The 22,516-nt window shown below is 54.1% G+C and overlaps 2 protein-coding genes across 5 annotated transcripts; one reads left to right on the top strand and one right to left on the bottom strand.

Moving 5' to 3' along the window:
* The first annotated feature begins 650 nt into the window (after positions 1 to 650).
* On the top strand, positions 651 to 10,514 carry Hpca (hippocalcin). Of its 3 annotated transcripts, none has more exons than XM_076565126.1 (4): positions 651 to 673; positions 3,624 to 4,022; positions 9,352 to 9,457; positions 9,576 to 10,514. In XM_076565126.1, exons 2-4 carry the CDS (start codon positions 3,645 to 3,647, stop codon positions 9,671 to 9,673), a joined length of 582 nt encoding a protein of 193 aa, XP_076421241.1. In that variant the 5' UTR covers positions 651 to 673; positions 3,624 to 3,644; the 3' UTR covers positions 9,674 to 10,514. The 3 variants fall into 3 exon arrangements, with proteins under 3 accessions (XP_076421241.1, XP_006995770.1, XP_076421242.1); XM_006995708.4 differs by lacking the exon at positions 651 to 673 and adding an exon at positions 1,204 to 1,307; XM_076565127.1 differs by lacking the exon at positions 651 to 673 and adding an exon at positions 2,059 to 2,135 and having other exon boundaries at positions 3,620 to 4,022.
* Tmem54 (transmembrane protein 54) lies at positions 10,461 to 16,630 on the bottom strand. Of its 2 annotated transcripts, none has more exons than XM_006995707.4 (6): positions 16,470 to 16,630; positions 13,767 to 13,960; positions 11,658 to 11,717; positions 11,383 to 11,571; positions 11,157 to 11,291; positions 10,461 to 10,786 (listed from the first exon to the last, which is right to left on the bottom strand). In XM_006995707.4, the coding sequence occupies exons 1-6, from the start codon at positions 16,483 to 16,485 to the stop codon at positions 10,712 to 10,714; spliced, it is 669 nt and encodes a 222-aa protein (XP_006995769.1). In that variant the 5' UTR covers positions 16,486 to 16,630; the 3' UTR covers positions 10,461 to 10,711. The 2 variants fall into 2 exon arrangements, with proteins under 2 accessions (XP_006995769.1, XP_076421239.1); XM_076565124.1 differs by lacking the exon at positions 16,470 to 16,630 and adding an exon at positions 15,252 to 15,600.
* Positions 16,631 to 22,516: the final 5,886 nt, after the last annotated feature.

Genomic DNA, 22,516 nt, shown 5'->3' with positions numbered 1-22,516 from the left:
CGCTCGACCCCTCTTCTCTTGACATAAAGCTCCGGGGAGCTGCTGCGTGGAAGTCAGACCCGCTCTGTTGAACACAACAGAGACTTCTGGTCTCACCTGGAATGCAATCTGAAGTGGCCATTGCTCTCCATCTGCTGCTCTCCCAAGCTTCCTTCACATTGCTTATCTAACACACCACAGAGCTGACCGTGTATGTTCTATCATTGTTTCTTCTGCATGATTGCAACCCGACGGTCCGGAACAGTGTGGTGTGCAGAAGCGATGCTTGAAAAATATTTTTGAAAGGGATGAATGAGAGCTCTTGAATTCAAGTCACTCACTAGCTGGTAGACATTGGAAAAAGCAATTAACCCTTCTAGTTCTCAGTTTCCTCATCGGCAATGTAGAACACAGTAAGGTCCACATCCTAGAGATGGAGAAAGGACCGAATTTAAGCTGGAGGGGTTGCTACCAGGGCTGGAGGAGGGAGGGTGCAGCTCCCTGGCAGGCAGAAGCTGTGACCGGGTCGGGGTCTCTAGAGAGCAGCTGTAGACAAGAGGCCTACCCACTTCAGAAACACGCCCCACCTCCCCAGGTGGAGACGAGGTTCTGCACTCTCAGGTCACAGGCCTGCACCCGCGGAGGCTGGGGGAGGAGAGGATGCTTTGCATGGAGGGGTACTGGGAAGATTGAGGTACATTGATGGTAGGAGGTGGGATTAATTCTTGGAGAGGGTGGGGGATGACATCCGGAGTAGTAGGCTGGAGAGGGGGCGTGCTCTGAGGCGGAGGTAGGCAGGGGGCGTGTCTGGCCCCTGGAAGACCTCGAGACTGGGGAATGGGCGCTCCCACCTCTCCAAAGAACCCCCAGCTCAGCTGGCTCCGGAGTTGAGGCGCGGGGGCAGTGAGGGCGCCTATCGGATTCCGCCCTCGGAGCGACAGGCGGCCCCGCGCCCAGGTAGGGGTGGGGAGGAATCGGGTGGCGCTGCCCCGGATTGTTCCCGGTTTAGGAGAGCGGTCCCTGGGCACTGATCTGCCTCTTTCCTTGGTCTCCCCGAGTCGACCTGCAGAACTGGGGGTCCCGATCTTCCCACGGTGGGGTGCTCCCGAGAGAGGGGGCCCGGGGCAGTGAGGGCGTCCCGTTCCCTCTCCCGGGCGGGGGCGGGGGCGGAGCCTAGCTGCCGGTGGGGACCCCCCCAGGGGAGGGGCTCCGGGCCAACGCTGCGGGGCGTCTCCCTCGCAGTCCCGCCCGCCCCTCCGGCCGCCTCTGCCGCCGCGCGCCGCAGCAGCGCCGCCTTCTCTGCGCAGTCGGTGTCTCGGCGTTGCTGGGTGAGTGGGGGCCGCTCCAGCCGGGGCCGGGGATGCGGGGAGGGCAGCCCCGGAGTCAGGAACCCACGTCCAGGGCTCCCCAGCCCGCTCCTCCCCGTGCCTGGCGGGATTCCTCCCACCCGTGGCGCCGCCAGCCCGGGACTGCCCCGGGGGAATCGCGCGGCGCTCTCCAGGGTCCTGACCGCCGAGTGGCCGGCTCCCGGGAGTCGCGCGCCGTCCGTCCCGGGCGCCCCCTCCAGGAGGGACCTCGCGCCCAGTGCGGGAAGGATGGAGGCGGGGGCTCAGGGCCGGAGCCGGGGGAGGTTTGGAGGGGATGCCTGGGCGGGTTTCTCTGATCCAGCTGTGAGGTTCCTCCTATTTTGGGCACCGGGGGTCTTTGGAGAGAAAAGAGACCCTTCTTCCAGCTGACAGAGGCAGTGCCCAGAGTGGCCAGGAGGAAGGGGCACCTGGAGGAGCGCTCCTGCCCAGCGCATCGCTCTGCCCCCGCCCCGCTGACCCAGTTCCTTGGACCTTGAGGAGGGGAGTAAGGGACACGCTCCCCTGCTCAGCCCTGCGCATTTCCTCAGTCCCTTCCCACACACTTGTTCTGTGGCTCCTCAGCCTGGGGCAGAAAAAGGCTGATCTAGAAAGGGGGGTGGGTGGGCACCAACTTACAGGGACATGCATGACACACTGCTGAGGACAGACATAGGTCCCCTCACGATCCCGGGTACATTCTTCTCTTTGTGACAGGTGCATACCCGCTCAACACGCATGTAGAATTCACATGCAGACATGCACAGAAACGCACAGGCAGACAGCCTCGGTGCAGAACCCAGGACTCACATCATATGGGAGCACACACCTTCAACATGCACCCACACACATGTACACAGAGCTTCATCTACCTTCATGCACAAGGAGCCCTCTTCACACTGTCTTACTGGTTATCTTCAACCTCAGGAGTCCCTTGCACACACCCCTACATCTGTGCCTAGGGCTGCCTGCCTGGCTGCTCCCCTCCATAGCTCGTCCTCAGCCCCACACTTTAATCCCTGCCCTGAGGGGACCTTTCGAGCCAGATAAAAGGTGAGTGTTGCGGGAGGTTTGGGTGGGCTGGGTAAGGCTCTCCAAGAAAAAGAGTCCTCCGCGGGTCTGGGAAGGGCTGCAGCTCCCTCTCCCGGGGACCTGGCAGCACCCCGGTATAAAAAGACAAATGAGACGGGTACCTGAAGGTCCCACGTGCCGCTGCCCATGTGAGAGGTGTCAGCATGCGAGTTGGCGGCTGATGGCATGTGTGAGACATGTGGGGTCGTGGGCTGGTGTGTCTTGATGCACAGTGTATGGGAGTTGTGCGTGGTGCCATGTGTCAGTGCGTGTGAGTTGTGGGGCAGCGGGGTTGTTGTGTGTGGTGGCATGGCGACCCATGTGTGGTATGGGATGGTAGGTGAGTGGCATAGAACCTAGCCAGAGCATTTGGTGATCTGTGTGGCATGATGTGTGTGCTGGGGACATGCACTTGCATGTCATGCCTGACTTTTGTGGAGTCTGGGTACATGCGAGTCACTTTGACTCACTTAACATGTATGTAGCACCTGCCTACTCAGCCATGGTTCTAAGTGCTCACACGTATTAACTAATTTAATTCCCTCAATAACCCTATGAAGTAAGGACTATTATTAAACCCACTTTGCAGCTGAGACAGAGAGTTTAAGGAAATTGTCCCAGGCACACAGCTGGTAAGAGGGAGAGCGGGGATTTGAACTCAGGTGATTGACTCTGGGGTCCAGATTAATGCCTCTTGTTGAGCATGTCTTCCGGAAGAGAACCTGACAGTGTTGTGGTACAGGAGCAGCCTTGTGGGGTCAGCAGGTATCTGGGAAGCCATGAGAGGGCAGCAGGTACAAAGGAGGAACAGAAGGTTTTCTGCACCCTTCTAGGAAACTCTGGGGGGTCTGCCCTACCCTCTAGTGGCCTCGTGACCTGAAGCAGATCATCTCACTTTTCTGAGCTCCGTTCTGGAAAATGGAGCTAATCCCCAGATTTCCCCTTGGGAGGGTGAAAAATGTGCACTTGTGAATAGGCTTAACACGGACAGCCAGAACGGTGTCAGTGAGTGTGCGCTGGCCCCTTCCTCTTCCTCCGGGTCTGCTCTCCAGACAAGCGTGCCCCAGAGCAGGGTGCAGGCTGTGTGATCTGGGGCCCACCTCTCTCTTCTTGGGCCAAACGAGAGTTTGGGGTGTTTTGTGTCTGAGGGCCCTTCTGGAGTGGTGTCAAGTGACCGAAAGGACAAAACTATTGCTCTCTGTCCCTTCACCTCCTTTGGGGGGCACCCAGGTGGGACTCGGCTCGTCTGCCATGGGCAAGCAGAACAGCAAGCTGCGGCCGGAGATGCTGCAGGATCTGCGGGAGAACACGGAGTTCTCAGAGCTGGAGCTGCAGGAATGGTACAAGGGCTTCCTCAAGGACTGCCCCACTGGCATCCTCAACGTGGATGAGTTCAAGAAGATCTACGCCAACTTCTTCCCCTACGGCGACGCCTCCAAGTTCGCCGAGCACGTCTTCCGCACCTTCGACACCAACAGCGACGGCACCATCGACTTCCGGGAGTTCATCATCGCGCTGAGCGTGACCTCGCGTGGCCGCCTGGAGCAGAAGCTCATGTGGGCCTTCAGCATGTACGACCTGGACGGTAACGGCTACATCAGCCGGGAGGAAATGCTGGAGATTGTGCAGGTGGGCCGCTCCAGCCACCGGCTGCTCAGCCGCGGGCTCCCAACACCCTTTTTAACCTCTTAGCACCCCTGGTCCACGAGTAGTGGCTGGGGCTCTTTTTCCCATCCCGCTCCCCAAACCCTTTAGAAGGAGACGATTTTCCAAAGAAAAGCCGAAAGCTAAAACTTGCTGTGGAGTTAGAGGCAGGAGGGTCAGGAGTTCAAAGCCAGCTTTGGCTGCCAAATGAGTTTGAGGCCAGCCTGGACAATAGGAAACTCTCTCCTCCCCTGCCAACCCAACAATGACAAAGGAAAGAAAGAAAAGCCGAGGAAGTTCCCATGCATCCTTAGCCCACATTCACCAGCTAGAGTTTCCTGGCGTTGCTTATCCTTGCCTGTGTGCTATGCTTTCGGGTTGTTCTCAGTGTTGACCCTTTACCCCTCAGGTAAAGGATGCATTTCCTAAGAATAAGGGATTCTCTTACATAACCCACAGCACAATTATCCAAGTCAAGACATTTGACATAGAAACAGATCTTAGGCCACTGTCCACTCTCTTCAGAATGTTCTCCGTAGCATTTCCCCTCCCTGTCCTGGTCTGAGATCCTACATTGAATTTTGTTGTCCTATTTTGCTAATCATATTTATTTAGAGACAGCGTCTCACTGTGTAGCTCTGGCTAGCCTGGAACTCACCTTGTAGTCCAGGATGGTCTCCAGCTCACAGAGACCCTCCTGCCTCTGCATCCCCAGCGCTGGGATTAAAGGCACATGCCACTATGACCCTCTTTGTTATTTGGGTTTAATTTGGAATAGTTCCCCATCTTGCTGTTTCTGATTTAGACAAGTTATATTTGGTTTGGTTTGGTTGGAGACAGGTCTCTCTATGTAGCTCAGACTGACTTTGAACTCGTGATCCTCCTGCCTTAGCCCCTGAGCCATAGGGTCACAAGTGTGTGTCTCCATGACCAGTTATGCCCATTCTTCATTCATTCATTCATTCATTCACTCATTCATCTGTTTGCATTGTTCAGATCAAATGCAGATTTTGTGCTTGTTAGGGATCCTCATCCCCAGCCCACAAGTACTGTTTTATTGATCCTCATTTACTGAGGAGGAAACAAGCTTCGGAAGAAGGCACTTGCTGGAGACCTCACAGCCTGTGGGTGGGCCACCTGGCTCCAGTGTTCACAGGCCATCTGGATACCCGACCGTCTCCTTACTAATTGATAGAAGCGCCACCAGAGCCAGTACTGCATGAGGTGCTTAGACCCCTGAGCTGAGTGCATCATCAGGCAGGCAGAGCAACTTGCTTGATGTCTGGAAGTGGGACTGAGCCCAGGCTGGCCACCACTCCAAGATGCCTTCCTTTTGTGAAGGCTCTGAGCTTCTACGCAGGAGACGAGGCTTCCAATTCCGGACTGGCTTTAGCTCTTGGGTTGCTCATCTACAAAACTGGAGCGAGGCAGGGATGCTGGTTGCATGAGGCGATTTAGAGACTTGTCATGCATGTCTTTTCTTAGTACAAATTTAAGTATGAAACACATTAGACTTATTTCAAAAAAAACAGTCCCTCAGCATTGAAGGCGGTCAGTGCTATGATTTAATTTTATCCACCCTGCTCCTTGCCCACTTTAAACATTTGTTTTTAGACAGGGTCTCTCTCTCTCTCTCTCTCTCTCTCTCTCTCTCTCTCTCTCTCTCTCTCTCTCTCTCTCTAGCCCTGGCTGGCTTTTAAACAGTTTTTATTATATTTATTTGTTTGTGTGTGCTCATACCGTAGCACACATGGGGAGGTCAGAGGAAAACTTTTGGGAATCGATTCTCTTCTTCCATGTGCAGATCACAGGGATCGAACTAAGGTTGTCAGCTTTGGCAGCGAGAACCTTTACCTGTTGAGTCACAGCAGAAAGCCGTCTACTGGCTGGCAAGAGCCACGCTGTTCCTCTGAGCCTTTCAGCATTTTTTTTTTTTTTTGCCAGCAATGTGTGATGATGTATGTGGGGGTGTCAAGCCCCTACTTCCAAAAGCTCTCACAGAGATCAAGAGGGCTTTGTAGGTGCTTGGTACTCAGCAAATGTTAGTGACTGTCAGTCATTCTTTCTCCATACATCTTCTGCACTGGCCACAATGGCCTTGTAAGCATCCCCAAGACGCGTCTTGAGAAGAGCTGCCACATAGCTTTGCACGAGGCCCCCTTCCTGCATCCCTGCATCCTTCCCTTCCAGCCCCCTGCTTCATGGACTGATATCTGCTCCAATTCATCCAACCCACTGGCTCCCTCTCTCGCTGAGGATGTGGATCTCAGCCTCTAGCTTGAATGGAATGGCTGCCTTGGGAAGTGATGTGTTCCCTATGCCAATAGCTTGTTGCCTCAGTGTTTGTCCCAGAAACCTGTGAACCACAAGCTCCTCTTTGGAGGCAGGGTGATGGGGAACTCTGGGGTTCCCTGCTGGAAGGGTCAAGGTAGTGGTGGAGGATCATTTAGGGGTCTGATGGAGACCCACAAACTCAGAGAGATGCTCATATTTTCCCACTTGTACATTGGTAAATCTCAGCGTGGCTGAAGCCACCACACTCAGCGCAGTGGTTAAGCTAGCCCGTTCCTTAAGGACCCCTGGACCTTTTCTTTTACCAGCTTCTGCCTTCTCGACCCGGACTTCCTCTATGACAGTCCCGAGGCTCCAGACAGCTGGTGCAGACAGAGCTCTGTGAACCCCAGGGCCTGATTAATGACAAGTAGGCTCTAGTGAAAGTCTGGGCGAGCAATCCAGACTTAATCTAATTAATCTAATCTAATTAATTAATTAGAAGGATTGTCACGAGGAGAATGGCCACTCTCTAAGTCACTGTCAGTTCTCCCGTCCCAGCCCTACCCTGGCTGGTGGCACAGTGACAGGGAAGAGGCAGTGTGCTTCTTGGGGCTCCTACTCTGGTAGGCAAGATTGAGGCACAGGCCACACTGATGAGGTCAGTGACAGGTATTTAAAAGTAACATCTGGGAGTCCAGAGGACTGAAAAAGCAGAGGACACATACATGAATAATGACAGTCGAAGCTGCTGTTTAGTGATCACTTACACCAGGCAGCCACAGCTGTATTTTTCTACCTTATTTAATCCTTTAGAGCAGTGGTTCTCAACCTGTGGGTTGCGACCCTTCGGGGGGGCATTGAGTGAGTCTTTCACAGGAGTCTTCTAAGACCATCAGAAAACATTTACATTACAATTTACACTATAAAAAATTTACATTACAATTCATAACAGCAGTAAAATTGCAGTTATGAAGTAGCAACAAGAATAACTTTTTGCTTGGGGGGGGTCACCACAGCACGAGGAACTGTATAAAGGGTCGCAGCATCAGGAAGGTTGAGAACCACTGTGCTTGACAAACGATGAGAGAGACACAATACTCCATTTTACAGATGGAGACTGGGGTTCACAGAGGCCGAATTCCTATCCAAGGGCACACAGCCAGTGCAGAATGGACCAGGCTCTCATTCCAGAGCTCCTGCTGTCCATCGCTCCAAACTGCCCAAGCACCCACCTAGCAGATAAGAGGGAGCAGGCCCTGGTCTAGTACCCTCCATCAATTCCCTTCCCAAACCTTGCTTTCTTATCCAGGAAGAAGGGAGATTCGATACCTGCTTTTCTGAGCTGATGTACAGTTTAGAAATCCTGCCTGTATGCCAGGTACCGAGGCATACACATCTGGTCTCAGGAGAAAGAGGTGGAGGGGTCCCTGAGTTTGAGGCCAGCCTGGTCTACAGAGTGAGTTCTAGGACAGCCAGGACTATGTAGAGAAATCCTGCCTCAAAAAACAAAACAAGTCAACCAAACAAAAACAAAACAAGAAAAGAAAGAAAGAAAAAAAACCAAAACAAAACTCCTGCACATAGGACCTGGCACATAGTGCTTGCCTGATAAATGGTAGCTCATATTATTCCAGCCAGAGTCTGTGAATGCTAAGGAATCTGAAAGGCCCAGGAGTGTTCAGTTGTGGCAGAATTACCTCTCCAGCGAGGCCTGGTGGTGGCAAGGCCAGCATTAGACAGCTTGCGAAGTATCTTGAATGCCAAAAGCACATGGTTTGGACTTGGTACGGAGAGTGGTGGGAGGTGGCGACGGCCTTGAAACGGAGTTCCCTGCCGTGTGCCGAGGCACTGTACTGGGAATCTTAGAAGTAGCTGGAGTCACTGTTCTTATCTGAACGGTGGGAAGTTGGCACAATCCTCTAAGGAGTTAATTACTTCCTGGGAGGTGTCCTCAAAGGACAAGCCCAGGAGGCTCTGTGCAGCCGATGTGCCCTGACCCCAGCTGGATCAGGGATGATCTTGCTAGGAAAGCATTGTAGACTGAACCCCGAGGAAGAGTGGGAGGCAGCATCCTTAAGGAACTGGTGCACTGTGGGTCTAGAGGGAGGCCTGTGTGTGCTGGGAGCGAGGGGGCGGCCTGCTGGTTTAGGGACATAGTGGAGATTTGTATTTGCGAAGAGCGGTCAGAGGCAGCGTGTGGAACAAATCAGAAGGAAAGAGGCTAGACCAGAGTGGTGCGGAGACAAAGCTGGACGGAAGGGGGTTATGGCACGGGGAAGAAAGGAAGTTTCTGGGAGGAGGCGTCACTCCGAAAAAAGTTGGAAGTTTGAGGTGACTGGTCTTTGAGCTCCAGGGAGCAGACGCATAGCCCATCCCACAGGCCGAGCACTACATGCTCTGAACATTTAGCTCAGAAACTCCTTCGTGTTGCCTCTGGAGCACCTACCTACACGTGGCAGCTGCCACCCTCAGCCCAGCAGAGCTCAGGCTGTCCCTGGCCGGGTGGCAGGTGCTCATTTGCATTCGTTTGCATAATGTTCCCACCCCTTCTGAGTCCCAGCTTGCCTTGACGTTCTGCGCCCCCTGCCGGCCACAGACCGCAGCACAGCCCAGGGTCATCGCCCCCAGTTCAGCGCCCCCTGCCGGTCACTGAATGAGAGCGCTAACTCAGCCCTTATCCCCAAACGTACACCCTGGCGTTCTGGGCACTTGGGTATCTGGGCTCCGATGTCCTCCAACATCTCTCTTGACTCTGTGCACCCCCAAATTCTTGGCATCCACCTGGAGCATGCAGATTGCAGTGCCTTTGTTCATCTCTATCAGCAATTCTCATCTGGCCCTCCAAGGGACCCGGCCCAGCTCACTCTTCAGTTACCCCTCTTCTAGGAAGCCTTTTCCAGACTTTCCTTCCCTCCTCCATGGCCAGAGGAGCACGACCTTGCGATGTTCATAGGCAGAGATCGGGATGGGGGCTTAAGCCAGCTCTTCTCACTCCCTGATGCTCTCTCCCCTCCCGACCCTGACCCCCACCCCCCCATAGGCCATTTACAAGATGGTTTCGTCCGTGATGAAGATGCCTGAGGACGAATCGACCCCGGAAAAGAGGACTGAGAAAATCTTCCGCCAAATGGACACAAACAATGACGGTGAGTGTCGGGGATGGGCGGCTTCCCTTCTTCCCTCTCCCGCACCACCTGCCCGGCTTCGGCTTCGTGGCCGCCTTCTCCTCCTCGCCAACAGCCCTCCCTCCCTTTCGCCCCGCAGGCAAGCTGTCACTAGAGGAGTTCATCCGCGGGGCCAAAAGCGACCCATCGATCGTGCGCCTGCTGCAGTGCGACCCCAGCAGCGCCTCCCAGTTCTGAGCTGGGGAGGAACCAGCTCGCCGCCTCCCTGCCTTCACCGGCCCTCCGGCCCTCCGCTTCCTCTCCCTCGTCACTATCCAGGCTGGGGGCCAGACTGGGGACCCCCTTCTGGGGTCTGCACTGTGGAGGTGGGGGGGGGGGCCTCTGGAGAAGCGAACCCTTCAAGGAAGCCGTTAGCATCCACGGCCCTAGAGACAGAATCTCCCTGAGTGGGACGGAGATGACTCTGGTGTGGTCTGTCCCCGCTCTGTATTCGTTATTCAGACAGCTGGGTCACCTTCCACCCACCCACAGCCCCGAGGCCCTTCCACAACGCGGGGTGGGGTGGGGGGAGGTTCCCCTCGGGTGGCCCTCAGCCTGGAGAGAGGTGGGGAGGTGAAGAGTCTTTTGGTTTGGTGGGGAGACATGGAGGATTCCTGGGGCTTGGAGGAAATTCCCCGATCTACTTCCCTGCAGAAGAACGGTTCCTGTCCCAGCTCTTGCTGACTGGAGGCCATGGTTAAAAAAAAAGATCTCCCAGGATTCCAACTGGGGGTCCCCAAACCCAGCCTGCCTCTTAGCATTGGAATGACCACAGACTTAACCCCTCTGTATTCTGTATTTCACCCTCACACCCTCACACACGCAGGCGACACGCACGCGCGCGCACACACACACACACACACACACACACACACACACACACACACACACACACACACGGGCATGGCCCCTCCACATTGTTCTGTGTGGGAAAGAAGCGCAGGCCCCTGGCAAAGCCCCCACCTCCCTCTGCATGCAGCACACGGAGCATCTCTGTTCTTTTTAATAACTTCAAAATAAAGTCTTGTTTCAGTGCGGAGTGCTGGGTGGCCAGGGAGAACATTCAAAGCCTCCTCCCAGGTCCCCAGGGGTCCACTGAGCCCTCTTCGGCCTGTTCTGGGGGGTCCTGGATCCACCTAGGCTTCCATGGCCCCCTGGGCACTGGTCAGTGCAGGCTTTATCACACGTCCAGGCTCGGTCATGTGCTTCAGTAGCCGCAGCCCCCCCTCCGAGGTGTCAGATGGTCAGCTGCACAGAGCTGGTGCAGCTCAGGAGGTCATGGCCGTCCAGGGGCTCTGGGCTCGTTTGCATCTGCAGACACAGAAACCTGTTCGTTTCACTGGGTCTGGACTGTGCTCTCTATCTCCAGGACATCCCCAAACTGGAGGCAGGGAGCACTAGGGGCTTCTGGGGCACGGGAGAGGACATCGCTATCACTCAAGACAGGCCAGACCCCCGAGTGTCTCCTGTTTAAGCACCCCAGACTCTTGCTTCCCAAGAGTGGGAGAGCCAGACATAGCTGTGTGACTTAGCTGGCAGATCTGGTCTCCCTGGACTTGGGAGCCCTTTGGTGGTGGAGCAAACTTCCGCCCCGGTTATCTGAGGCCCTCGTCAGAGGCGGGTGGGGCTGACCAGCCAGGGATCCCAGCAGGGACTTCCCAGGACTATGGAGGGGACTCACCGTGTGGTGGCAGCTTTTCCCCCACCAGGGCCTCAGTTCCAGCAGCCGATGCACGAGCTGGGCACAGCGCACAGCCGACACACTCTCGGCCACACAGAACATCAGAGAGATGGCCCAGAGGCACAGGCTAGAGCTCTAAGGGTACAGAGGCCCAAGCATCGACTTAGGGGTGCAGGTGGATTCCAAGAGCCCTTCCCAGCCCCCTTCCCAAGGCTGAGGCACTCACGTAAATTCGAGTAGGGTCAAAAGGACAGTCAGGTGCCAGCGTTGGGAGTTCAGGGCTGTCGTAAGTACAGGCTGCCAGTAGTGCCCGGCCCTGGGTGGCAAAAGTCACCGCGATGGAGGCCAGGAGTCCAAGGGCGCAGGCCAGAGAGAGGAGCGCACAGACCACGCTCAAGCTAAACACGGTCCAGCGCTAGGTATGGAGAGCACTGGTCAGTGCTTGGCCCCAAGGGGGTTACTGACCCAGCCCGCAGTCCCGCCTGAGGAGGTGCCACATACCAATGGGGTGCTGGGGAGATAGCGTGAGAAGATGACAGCTGCAATTCCCGAGATGATGACCTGTGGGGACGTGTGAATCAGGCCGGATGGTAATGCTGGAGCAGAGAGCTCGCGGGGTCCGACCCACGCTCGGATAAAGGTCCACCGATGTCTTCCTTATTACTGCAGTCCTCACTCCCACCCTGTGCTCCAGAGGGGCTTTCCCTCCCGATCATCACTCACTGCCTACAACCTTCCAGGGCTCCCCACTGCCTAAAGCTGTGCATCTCCAACAGGGTCCTGTGCAGCCTGTTTGCAGGCACGTGCCAGGGGCTAGGCCATGGGATGCACGGGTCCCCGCTCCTTGGGATGGAAAAGACTTTGGAAGAAACCCATTCCACTAACAAGGAACTAAAATGAAAATGATATCAAACCAGGAGTCGGGCATAGTGACATGCCTATATTCCCAGTACAGAGGAGGGTGGACTGTTGCAAGTTCAAAGCCAGCCTGGTTTACACCGAAAGTCCCAGTTCAGACAGGACTGGGTAGTGAAGTGTAGTGAGTTGTTCAGCAGCCATATGAGGTGGGCACAGAAGGAGGCCAGCCCATCTTAGTGAAGCCCCATCTTAGACAGACGGACACATTATGAACAGGACTCAGAATCTCTAAGAGGGCTGAGGATGGAGCTCGGAAATAGAACGCTTGCCTAGCATCTGTGAAGTCGGGATTCAATCCCCAGTACCACAAAAGACAAAGAACCCCCTAGGAGCATCTGAAGTTATCCCGGGCTCTTGATGACCTATTCCTGGCCCTCTCTAGTCTACCCTGGGCCACTGTCTTCCCTCATCACATTGGATATGGGCACCCAATCATAGCTGTGTGCTGCTACCCACAGACCATCCCCTCCAAGAACACCTTTCTTGCTCCTGCATCGCAATGCCCCTGAACCCCCAGAGACAGGACCTCCACTGTTCAGCCCAGTGGCTGCTCCCCAGATCACTAGCTCCATTTACCCTATCTACCTTGATCAGTTCACTCTCTGTAACGGACACCTATGGCGGTAATGTTAATTCACTGTGCAGCCACAACAAAATGCCTCACCGTTTCTGGTCTCAGTCCTCTCTGCAGGATGACCTCACAGGAAGGCATCCTATCAGCAGGAAGTGGGGTGAACCCCTCAGGCATAGGCAGCCTTGGAAGCCATAGTGAAGTGGTCCAGCCCAGAGCCTCCTGACCCTGGGCTGGCCACCTCCGGTGGCTTCTTCATATGGCTGCTGAGCAAAACAGATCCTGACTGGGACATAGGACAGCACTGTTCCTGCTGTTTGTTGGAGCATCTACAGGTCAGAGCCTGGATTACCACGCCCGGAGGCCAGCAGGCAGAGACCAGCACACGGAGAGAAATCCCTTAGCCAGGAGTCAGCAGGTCTCCCGGAGCTGAGGAGATTATCCCCAAGTCTGCAGCTGCCTTAGCTGACGTGCAGAGAAGAGGTTTATAAGCCAGGCTCTTTCGTTACGCATCCATCAAAGAGGCAGGTGTCCAGGTATCACATGGCTGCTGCTTGTCCATTAGTTCGTGTAGACCCATTCTAGGGCTAAACTCCCGCCTAACTGTTTGGCTCAGTGTCTCTAGAGCAGACCTCGGCCGTTCCCAGCTCCAGACATTTGCACCTGCCACAGTCGGAACATGGAATGCCACCCTGGCATGCCTTTCTGCCTGCCAGCCCCAACATGCCACATACCTGGGTTGATAATTACAGTCCATTGGGAACTCCTACTCATCCATTAATACCCAGCTCCGAGGTCTCCACTTCCCTGAAACCTTTCTGGATCCTCCCTAGCTAAGCGGATGTTCATTCCTACTCTGTCACCAGGCCGGGAATATTTGTCACAGCCGTTCAGTCTAGCCATGTGCCAGGCCCTAAGTTGAACACCTTCTGTGGATGACCTCAGCTACCCACTAGGAACCTCTGCAGGCCGGCTACACTCTCACCACCCCATTTTACACAACTGAGGCAGAGAGAGTTTGCGTGCCTGCCCAGTTGGTAGACGGTTACTAGGGTTAGTGCTTGGGACTCTGGTTGAGACCGAGTCCCTCCCTCCTTGACGGCCTCCCAGCCAGGCCATACCACAATGGCAGAGGTGACAGAGAGGATGTCCACCACGCAGTACTGTAGAACCACGGTGTCACGGGCGGCAGCCACGAAGCGCAGCATGGTGCCATGGAGTACAGCGGCTGCAATGAAGCTGACGTGACCCAGCACCACCAGCACGAGCCCGGTCTTCATCAGCACCTTCCGGAACTCACCCACATTCAGGCCACCTGTGGGGACACACGTCAGGGTCACCGTGAGGCTCTTCTTGCCGGACAGAGGAAAAAAGTTCTACCTGGGCTTTGGCTCATCCGAGATCCCTGTTTCTTTGTCTCTAACACTTCACAGGTGGTTTTTGAAAGTCCTCAGATTCTAAGGTTGGAAAAAGACACAGGTGGCACACAAAGCTGTCCCTGTTAACTACTGAATTGTGACTAGCAGGGATCCAACATGATCCTCCCACTGAGCCATTCATTCATTCATTCATTCATTCATTCATTCATTCATTCATCTGTCCCATACATAGAAGTTTCCTGGGTGCCTGCTTCTCAGACACTAGGGTACCTACAAGTCCAGGCCTCAAGGAGCCCACAGTGTACCGGGCAGGAGACAGGCCGTGCTCAGTAGGCAGTCCAGGAGTGGAGACTGGTACACATGGTACTTAACACACAGCTGCTGAATGAAACCTGTTGAGAGCCGTAAAGTCTTTACTTCTCTCCTGGAGAGGAAAAGAGACCTTGTCCCTCAGTGTGGACAAGGTCCATGGGTGGATGGGGAAGTCCCTGGGGACTCTCTGTGCAGGGGCCGCTAAATTGAGGCTGGGACCAGAAGGGAGATTGGCAACAAATACAATTTCGGAGTGGCCAAGTGCCAAGTTCTACCACATGTGAAGAGCAGGAGGCCCCTCCTCCGGCCCCGGGCTGCTCTCCACCACACCACCTCCCACGGCTGCTAACCCTGCCTCATGGCTGCCTAGACCCTCGGGTGCCCTCAGGTTAGCCAGCTCTGTGAAGCAGGAGTGTGGTCGATCCTCCCAACCAAGCAGAGCCTTCCCAATGGCTCTGACTTTGGGATCCCTGCTAAACCTCAGTTTCCCCACAGTGGGAGAGAGGTTTGACCCTGTTCCCTCTGTGTTGATGAATGAAAGCAAGAAACGGGTGTGGGGAGAATCGTTAAGCTGGACGTTCTCTGGGCAATTGACTGCAGGGGCCCTGGAGTGGTGGCTCATAATCCTCGTATTCAGGAGACTGAGGCAGGAGGATTCCTGCCAATTCAGGGCTAGCATAGGTTACAGAGTGAGTTTCTCTCTCTCTCTCTCCATATATATATATACATATATTTTTTTCTTTTTCTTTTTCTTCAGTGATATAGCCACTGGTAAGTTGCCTATGTTCCAGTAAAAAACTCCCTCATATTCCTGTAAGCAACCCTAATTAAACTCAGTAGGAGAGAGAGAGAGAGAGAGAGAGAGCACAATTTTAGGGAGCAAGGAGAAGCCTGTGAAGACAGTCACAGACTCACCGGGGACCTGGGACCAGGCCGTCCTCCCCTCTGGGCTCTGGATTCTCCATGCACTAACCCAGGAGGGGCCGGCCTGACTGGCCTCTGAGCTCCCCCCTAGAGCTTGCAGGCTCCAGGGTTGGCAGAGCAGCAGAGGACAGACCAGGAACCGGAATGGCCTTGTGAAGATGAAGAGCTGGCCAAACAGGAAGAGGGATTGCAGCCTTGTTCCAGGGGCCTGCCGCGTCCCACCCCATCCTCCCATTCCATCCACCCACCCATCAGCCAGGAGCAACCCAGATACTCCAGGGCTCAACCCAGATACTGTTTTGGCTGGGCTCAAAAACAGCACCATCTCTGGACCAAGGCTTTGGTCAAACGGGAGGCCAGGTTTGTGCCTGGGGGCTGGTCAGAAGGCCCTCGGGCCGGTCAGAAAGCCCTCGGGGCTGGTCAGAAGGCAGTTGGCTTCATTTCTCAGTTCCCATTGGGCAATGTGGTTGGCATAGTGCTAAGCCTTTCTTATCAGGAGCCAACCTCATCCTGGTCAAGAGGAAGGTACGACTGTCCCCATTTTACAAAAGGAAACAAGCCGTGTGTGCTGAAGAGTGGGAACTCCTTAGACCCCAAACAGCAGGGTTTGCCCAGGGAGCGGGAGAGGGCCAAGCCAGTCTATTCTGCTGGCGATCTGAGGCCTTTCCCTCTGCCCTGGAGGGTGAGAGGAGGGGACCGAAATGGGACCTTTGGTAAGGCTGGGGAATGGCGACAGATAAGATCTGCCCGGATCCCTATCTACATCCCTTCTCTGCGGTCCTGGAGCCTGGTTTCGCCCCTTAGAAAGGAAAATAGAGCCAAGAGGTGGAGGTGCCACCAGCCACATGAAAACGAAGCTTACTCAGAGCTGGGCCTCAGTGGCACAAACCTGGAGTCCCAGCTACTTAGGAGGATGAGGCAGGAGGATGCAGAGTTCAAAGTGAGAGTGAGCAAAGTACTGAGTTCCAGACTAGTCCCGAGTAACTTCGCGGTCTTGAAACTTTGGGAATGGTGTTTAGCTCCCTGGAAGAGCACTTGCCTAGCTCGCACGGGAAAAGCAAATAAAACCTGGCCACTTGTCACCCCACCGCCATCTTACTTCTGGGGGAAACTGAGGCCGAGAGTAAAGTGACCTGCCGCAGGCCAGGACGTGAGGCAGGGAGGGATGGAGCAGGCGGCCTGGCTTCGGGTTGGGTCCCCCCAGCTCACCTATGCGCAGACACATGTCGCTCCCGGCCAGTGGCCCCAGCCGGCGTCAGCGGGGTCTCGCTGCCATCCTGCTCACCCGTGGCCTGCGCTCCTCTTCCCGCCGCCGCCAGAGCAGGCACCCGGCGGCCTCCCTTCCCTGCACCCCTCGCGCCGCCCAGCCCGGCGCCCCGCGCGCGCTGCCGAGGCCGGTCGGACCGGCTGGGCGACCCCGGGACTGTGCGGCTGAGTCACAGCCCCGCCCCTGCCGCCGAGCCAGGTGCCCGGCGCCAAGTCGCCCTCGTTCTCTCTCGCACGCCCATTTCCACCGATGGAAATCAAGGCTCCAAAGAGTCACCATTGCCCGTGCTTGGGGGTGATGATGTAAGTGTGTCCGCAGCGATCATCATGACCCGAGGAGCACCTGGGCGGAAAAGACCTTCAGGATGAAAGCTGGGAGAAAGCAGGGGCAGCCGTGGGTGGTGAACGCGGTGCCTGGAGGACCAGGGTCTGCCTTTATTTAATCTGCTGTGGGACTTCACACCGATCACTTTCTCTCCCGGGGCCTTCCTTTCGCTGGTGAAGGATGCCCCGGGTCTTTATCTGGTCTTCCATGTTGGGCAGGGGCTTTTCCTTCCTGTCTTGGTGGTGGTGGTGGTGGTGGTGGTGTGTGTGTGTGTGGTAGATGTCTTTGTTTTCTCCTTGGAAAACAATGATAATAATTCTTGTCCTCTGATACAGGAAAACACAGAAAGAGAGAGCGAGAGAGCGAGAGGAGGGGCGGGGAGGGGAGGGGAGGGGAAGAGAGGAGAGGAGAGGAGAGGAGGAGAGGAGAGGAGGAGAGATGAGAGGAGAGGAGGAGAGGAGAGGAAGAAACTGCAGGGACCGATGAGATGACCCAGCCAGTAAAGTCCCTTGGCCACTGCCTGATGACCTGAGTTCCGTCCCCAGGACCCACGTGATGGAAGGAGAGAACTGACCCCTGAAAGTTGCCCTCTGACCTCCACTGGAGCCCCAAATGGCACTGACATACTATTGCATACAATACACACGTGAATGGGAAAACTAGATAAATTACATACACACACTGAAGACAGGGTCTCATTATGTAGCCCTGGCTGTCCTGGAACTCACCATGTAGACCAGGCTGGCCTTGAACTCACAAAATGCTAGGATGTCTACTGTGGGGGCTGGAGAGATGGCTCAGTGGTTAAGAGCACTTGCTGTAAAGGGCCCAGGTTTGATTCCCATCACCCACATGAAGGCCTTACCACCTCCGCAGGCACCAGACACGCATGTGGTGCACGGATGTACGTGCAGGCAAAACACTCATAAAACAATAAAAATAAATCTAAAAAAAAGTAAGACTGTCTATTGCGGATTAAGTGTAGACACAACAGGACACAGAGTAGGCGCTTTGCTGATTTTAGCCGTCATGGAGCCCCCGGCTTTGGGTTACATCAAGTGCCAGGATGGCCACAGCTGGCCCTTGCTTCCTTCCAGCATTCCTGCCGCACACACAAGTCTCACGCTCCTCGGGTTCAGATGGCTGGGCACTCACCTGGGACCACTTAGTCAGAAGTGGCGAGTCAGGAGGAGCAGGATTCCCACCCAGGTCTCTGTCAAGCACTCTGCCTTGACGACAGACCTCTGGGAGGTAAGCGGTGGTACCAGACCCTAGTCCACATTCTGTACCTCATCAGTCAGTCGTCTCCATGGAGGAGGCTGGCCTGATGTCTGCAGGTTCTCAGAGCCTGGAACCCAGGTGTCTGGTGCTTCGTGTCACCGGGACCAGCACGTCCAACTTCCGGAGCTTGAAAAACACATTAGCAGCAGGAGAGAGAGCGGAGCCACATCTCCTTGGAAGCCCCAGACACTGCTGGGCAACCACAGGTCAGGCAGGCTGCTCTGGCCACTCTCGAGAGATGGGCTTTCTTGTCAGCTGATGTCTGTGAAAGGGGTGAAGGGTGAGGGGACAGACTTGCTAGATGAAAGGGAACATGGAGGCAGGTCATTCAGCCACTAGCCGGTGCCCTCCCTAGTGGACATCAGATGTGATGTACCTGGGGACCCTTTAGCAGTCACTTGGGCAGCACTTAGCCCTGTTGCAAATGGTTGCATGCTCATAATTGTGGCTCGGCGACTCTATTTTTAGGTCTTTATCCCGTAAGAGATGCGACTGTGATGATGTTTGTGGATGTGGAAGCCGCTCCTCCTAGAAGCAGGGCACCAGAGTGATAGCCGCTGTGAGGGCCGGAGGACGGCGGGGAGGCCTTCTGCTCTCTGCCTCACACACGGACATGTTGTTGGAATCTTCCAAGAAACATTTACTCATGTCTTGTTTTTGCTGAAAAAGAAAGGTCTCCCTCACACTTCCCTCTACCCCAACTCCCGAATAGCTCTTGGATGGCAGAGCCCACCTCCCAGGGCCCTGAGGAGTGCCAACGCTCACTTTGTCAAATCTCAGGTGTGGGAGTAGATGGTGTTTCTCCATCAGCATAGGGCACTGAGGATGCCCAGAACTAGAATTGGGCTAGGGACCGGTCTTTTAAGTCTTTGCTAGGGCTGGAGAGATGGCTCAGTGGTTAAGAGCACCGGCTGCTCTTGCAGAGGACCCGGGTTTAATCCCCAGCACCTACATGACAAGATTGCAACCAACTGTAAATTCAGCGCCTGGGGATCTGGTGTCCTTTTCTGGCCTCTGAGAGCACTGTATGCATGTAGGGTACATGAACTCATGCAAGCACATGTCCCTACACATGAAAATAAATAAATAAAATAATTTAAATGCCTTTGTTATCAAATGCATACATGGTTTCTCTGTGTCCCTAGAAGAACAGAGTTAAAGATAATCACTTAATTTTACAGGTATAAAAGACAGGGCCAGCTGGGCGGTGGTGGCACATGCCTTTAATCCCAGCACTCGGGAGGCAGAGCCAGGTGGATCTCTGTGACTTTGAGACCAGCCTGGTCTACAGAGCGAGTTCCAGGAAAGGTGCAAAGCTACACAGAGAAACCCTGTCTCGAAAAACCAAAAAAAAAAAAAAAAAAAAAAGACGGCCAGAAGAGTAAAGAACCCGGGGTTGGGGATTTAGCTCAGTGGTAGAGTACTTGCCTAGCAAGTGCAAGGCCCTGGGTTCAGTTCTCAGTCCGGGGGTAGGGGGTGAGGGAAGAGTAAAGGACTCATGATCTCCCTCCACACAGCACACTCAGAGCGGAAGCTTGACTCCAAGCCTGCCTACAAGGCAGTTCCTCACTTCCGAGTGTGTGCTGGAGGAGAAAGAGAGAAAGAGAGCCATAGCCTGCAAAACTCTGCCCAACCCCGGGGCCTCTAAGGTGGCTCCACATGCTTCTCTAGACTGTGATTTTCCAGGATCATCCAAGTTCAGTGGCCCAAGGTTATCACCAGCTCTTCTCCTGGTAACTGAAGTCCACTGTCCCAGCAACGGGTGATGTTTGTCTCCACCCACCTCTCCACACACTGCCTTATATTCAGGAAAAAACCAAAGACAAAAAGCCTCCAGGCCAGAGCTTTAGCTTCTTGCCTTCCATCAACTTTAACTGTGGTCTCCTAGGGGACCACTGTCATTCTTGGGGCCTCAGTTTCCCACTCATATAGGATGGTAATGTGTCTTCCAGCCTCGGTCATCTCTGAGGCATTAATGACTTGAGAGATGCAAAAGATTGAAACCAGGTCAGGTAAACACAAGGAGTGATGTTTTTCCGTCAGCTTAGCAGCTGCACATGAATCTACTGATATTTTAATTACCGTCTGCCACCCCAGGACCCCTCAGTCAGTGCCCCAATGATCACTCAGACTTCAGCCTGGCAGGGCCTCCAGTCCCTCGGCCCTGGCTCTGCTGTGGCCACAATATGTAGGTTTAAATGAAGTCTCTATCATTCTATTTATCAATAAAGACTCAGAAGTCAAAGGCTGGGCTGAATACCTGCTGGCTCAGAGATGCGGAGCAGCAACTAGCTGACCTGGATTTTTGGCCAGGGACACAGTAAGAGACACGTCTTTTCCTTCATCTCAGAACCAATAAGAGGAAGCCAAAGTTGCTCTTTTCCTCCTGTGAGTCTTCTCTATCAGAATTGCTGGCTTCTCCATGTCCAATTCTGGTGAGCAAGTCACAGGCCCCACCCCCTGATTGAAGGGATAATTTTATTGGGCAGTCTCGGGAGTGTGAGAGTGCAATCAAAATATCCCACAATCAAGGAGGGAGACTCTCTTCCTGAAACTTTGTACCAGGTGTGGCCCTGTGGATTTGCACTGGGGTGTTTCCAGGGTGTGACCTCCTGGTGGCTGTGGGTCTGTGTGCAACCCTTCCTCACTTTAACAGCTGTATTGGTGACTTGTCACATTTTGGTGACTAAATATTTCACAACTTAAAGGAGGAAGGGCTTATATTGGCTCACGGCAGCCACAGCCCAGCGTGGTAAGGAAGCAATAGCAGCAGGAGCCTGAGGGGCTGCTCACACTGCACCACAGTCGGGAAGCAGAGAGCGTCCAGCTTGCTTTCTCCTTTTTCTTCACCCCGGGACAAGAGCCCATGAAATGGTGTCATTAGGCTGGCCTGAGAATCCATCACAGGCCCATTCAGAGGCTCGACTCTGGTGATGCTAGCTTGTGCCAAGTTGACAATCGTTATTAACCATCACACAAATCCACACTTCCTTTGTAAGTAGCCTATCACACATACCACGCCACATTCTATTTTACAAATGTATGCACGTGGACATAAACTGAAGAGAAGCGCTGTTGAGATGGCCCTGTGGGTAAAGGGCACCTGCTGCAAACCCTGATGATGATCTGAGACCCACCTGTGAAAGGGGAGAATCAGCTCCCACCTGCCGGCTGTCCTCTGACCTCCACATGTGTGTCAAGTGACAAGTGTGTATGCAAACATATGCAAATACATAAGTAAATGTAATAAAAAAAGTTTTTAAAAATGGTAAGACAGGGAAAGTTTGTTTGTTTATTTGTTTGTTTGTTTTGAGACAGGCTCTATGTAGCCCTGGCTGGCCTGAAACTTGCTATATAAACCAGACTAGCCTCAAACTCACAGAGATCCACCTGCCTCTGCCTTCTGAGTGCTGGGATTGAAAGTGTGCACTGCCATGCCCAGCTGAGGAAAGACTCTGCCACTGAAGTTGGGTGAGACCCTGCAGGATGCACATGGCAATGAGAACTGATTTCTGCAAACTGTCCTTTAAACATACACAAATAAATAAACATGCTGGGCGCATGCCTTTAATTTCAGCACTCAGTGGCAGATCTCTGTGAGTCCAAGGCCAGCCTGGTCTATAGAGTGAATTCCAGGACAGCTAGAACTACACAGAGAAACCCTGTCTCGAAAAAACCAAAATAAATAAACCCAAGCCAAAGTGTGTATGTGTGTGAGGATGTGTGTGCCTGGCATCTGAAGGCCTGCTCAGTTGTCCCAGTGAGGTGGAACATGCAGGGGGTTTTGCAGGGAGACTTGGGATTGTTTTGTAATATTTTTTTACACTATGTGAAGATATGTCACTGTGATTGGTTTAATAAAGAGCTGAATGATCACTAGCTTGTAACTAGAGTTTTCCTGCCTTGCCCACAGTCAGGACAAATCTTTGTCACGGGCCAGTCCCACAGCCGCTCAGACCCAACCAAGTAAACACAGAGACTTATATTGCTTACAAACTGTATGGCTGTGGCAGGCTTCTTGCTAACTGTTCTTATAGCTTAAATTAACCCATTTTTATAAATCTATACCTTGCCACGTGGCTCATGGCTTACCGGCATCTTCACATGCTACTTGTCATGGCGGTGGCTGGCAGTGTCTCCTTCACTCAGCCTTCCACTTCCCAGAATTCTCCTCTCCTTGTCCCGCCTACTTCCTACCTGGCCACTGGCCAATCAGTGTTTTTTTATTGACCAATCAGAGCAATTTGACATACAGACCATTTCACAGCACTAGCTAGGCAGGAAGAGGTTAGGTGAGACTTCTGGGGACAGAGTGGGCTGGGGGAATAAGAAAAGTGGAGTTGCCAGGTGGTGGTGGCACATGCCTTTAACCCCAGCACTTGGG

The sequence above is a fragment of the Peromyscus maniculatus genome, chromosome 2 (genome assembly GCF_049852395.1).
Source record: "Peromyscus maniculatus bairdii isolate BWxNUB_F1_BW_parent chromosome 2, HU_Pman_BW_mat_3.1, whole genome shotgun sequence".
In the NCBI taxonomy this organism is placed as follows: Eukaryota; Metazoa; Chordata; class Mammalia; order Rodentia; family Cricetidae; genus Peromyscus; species Peromyscus maniculatus.
This window is presented reverse-complemented; position numbering and strand designations above follow the sequence as displayed.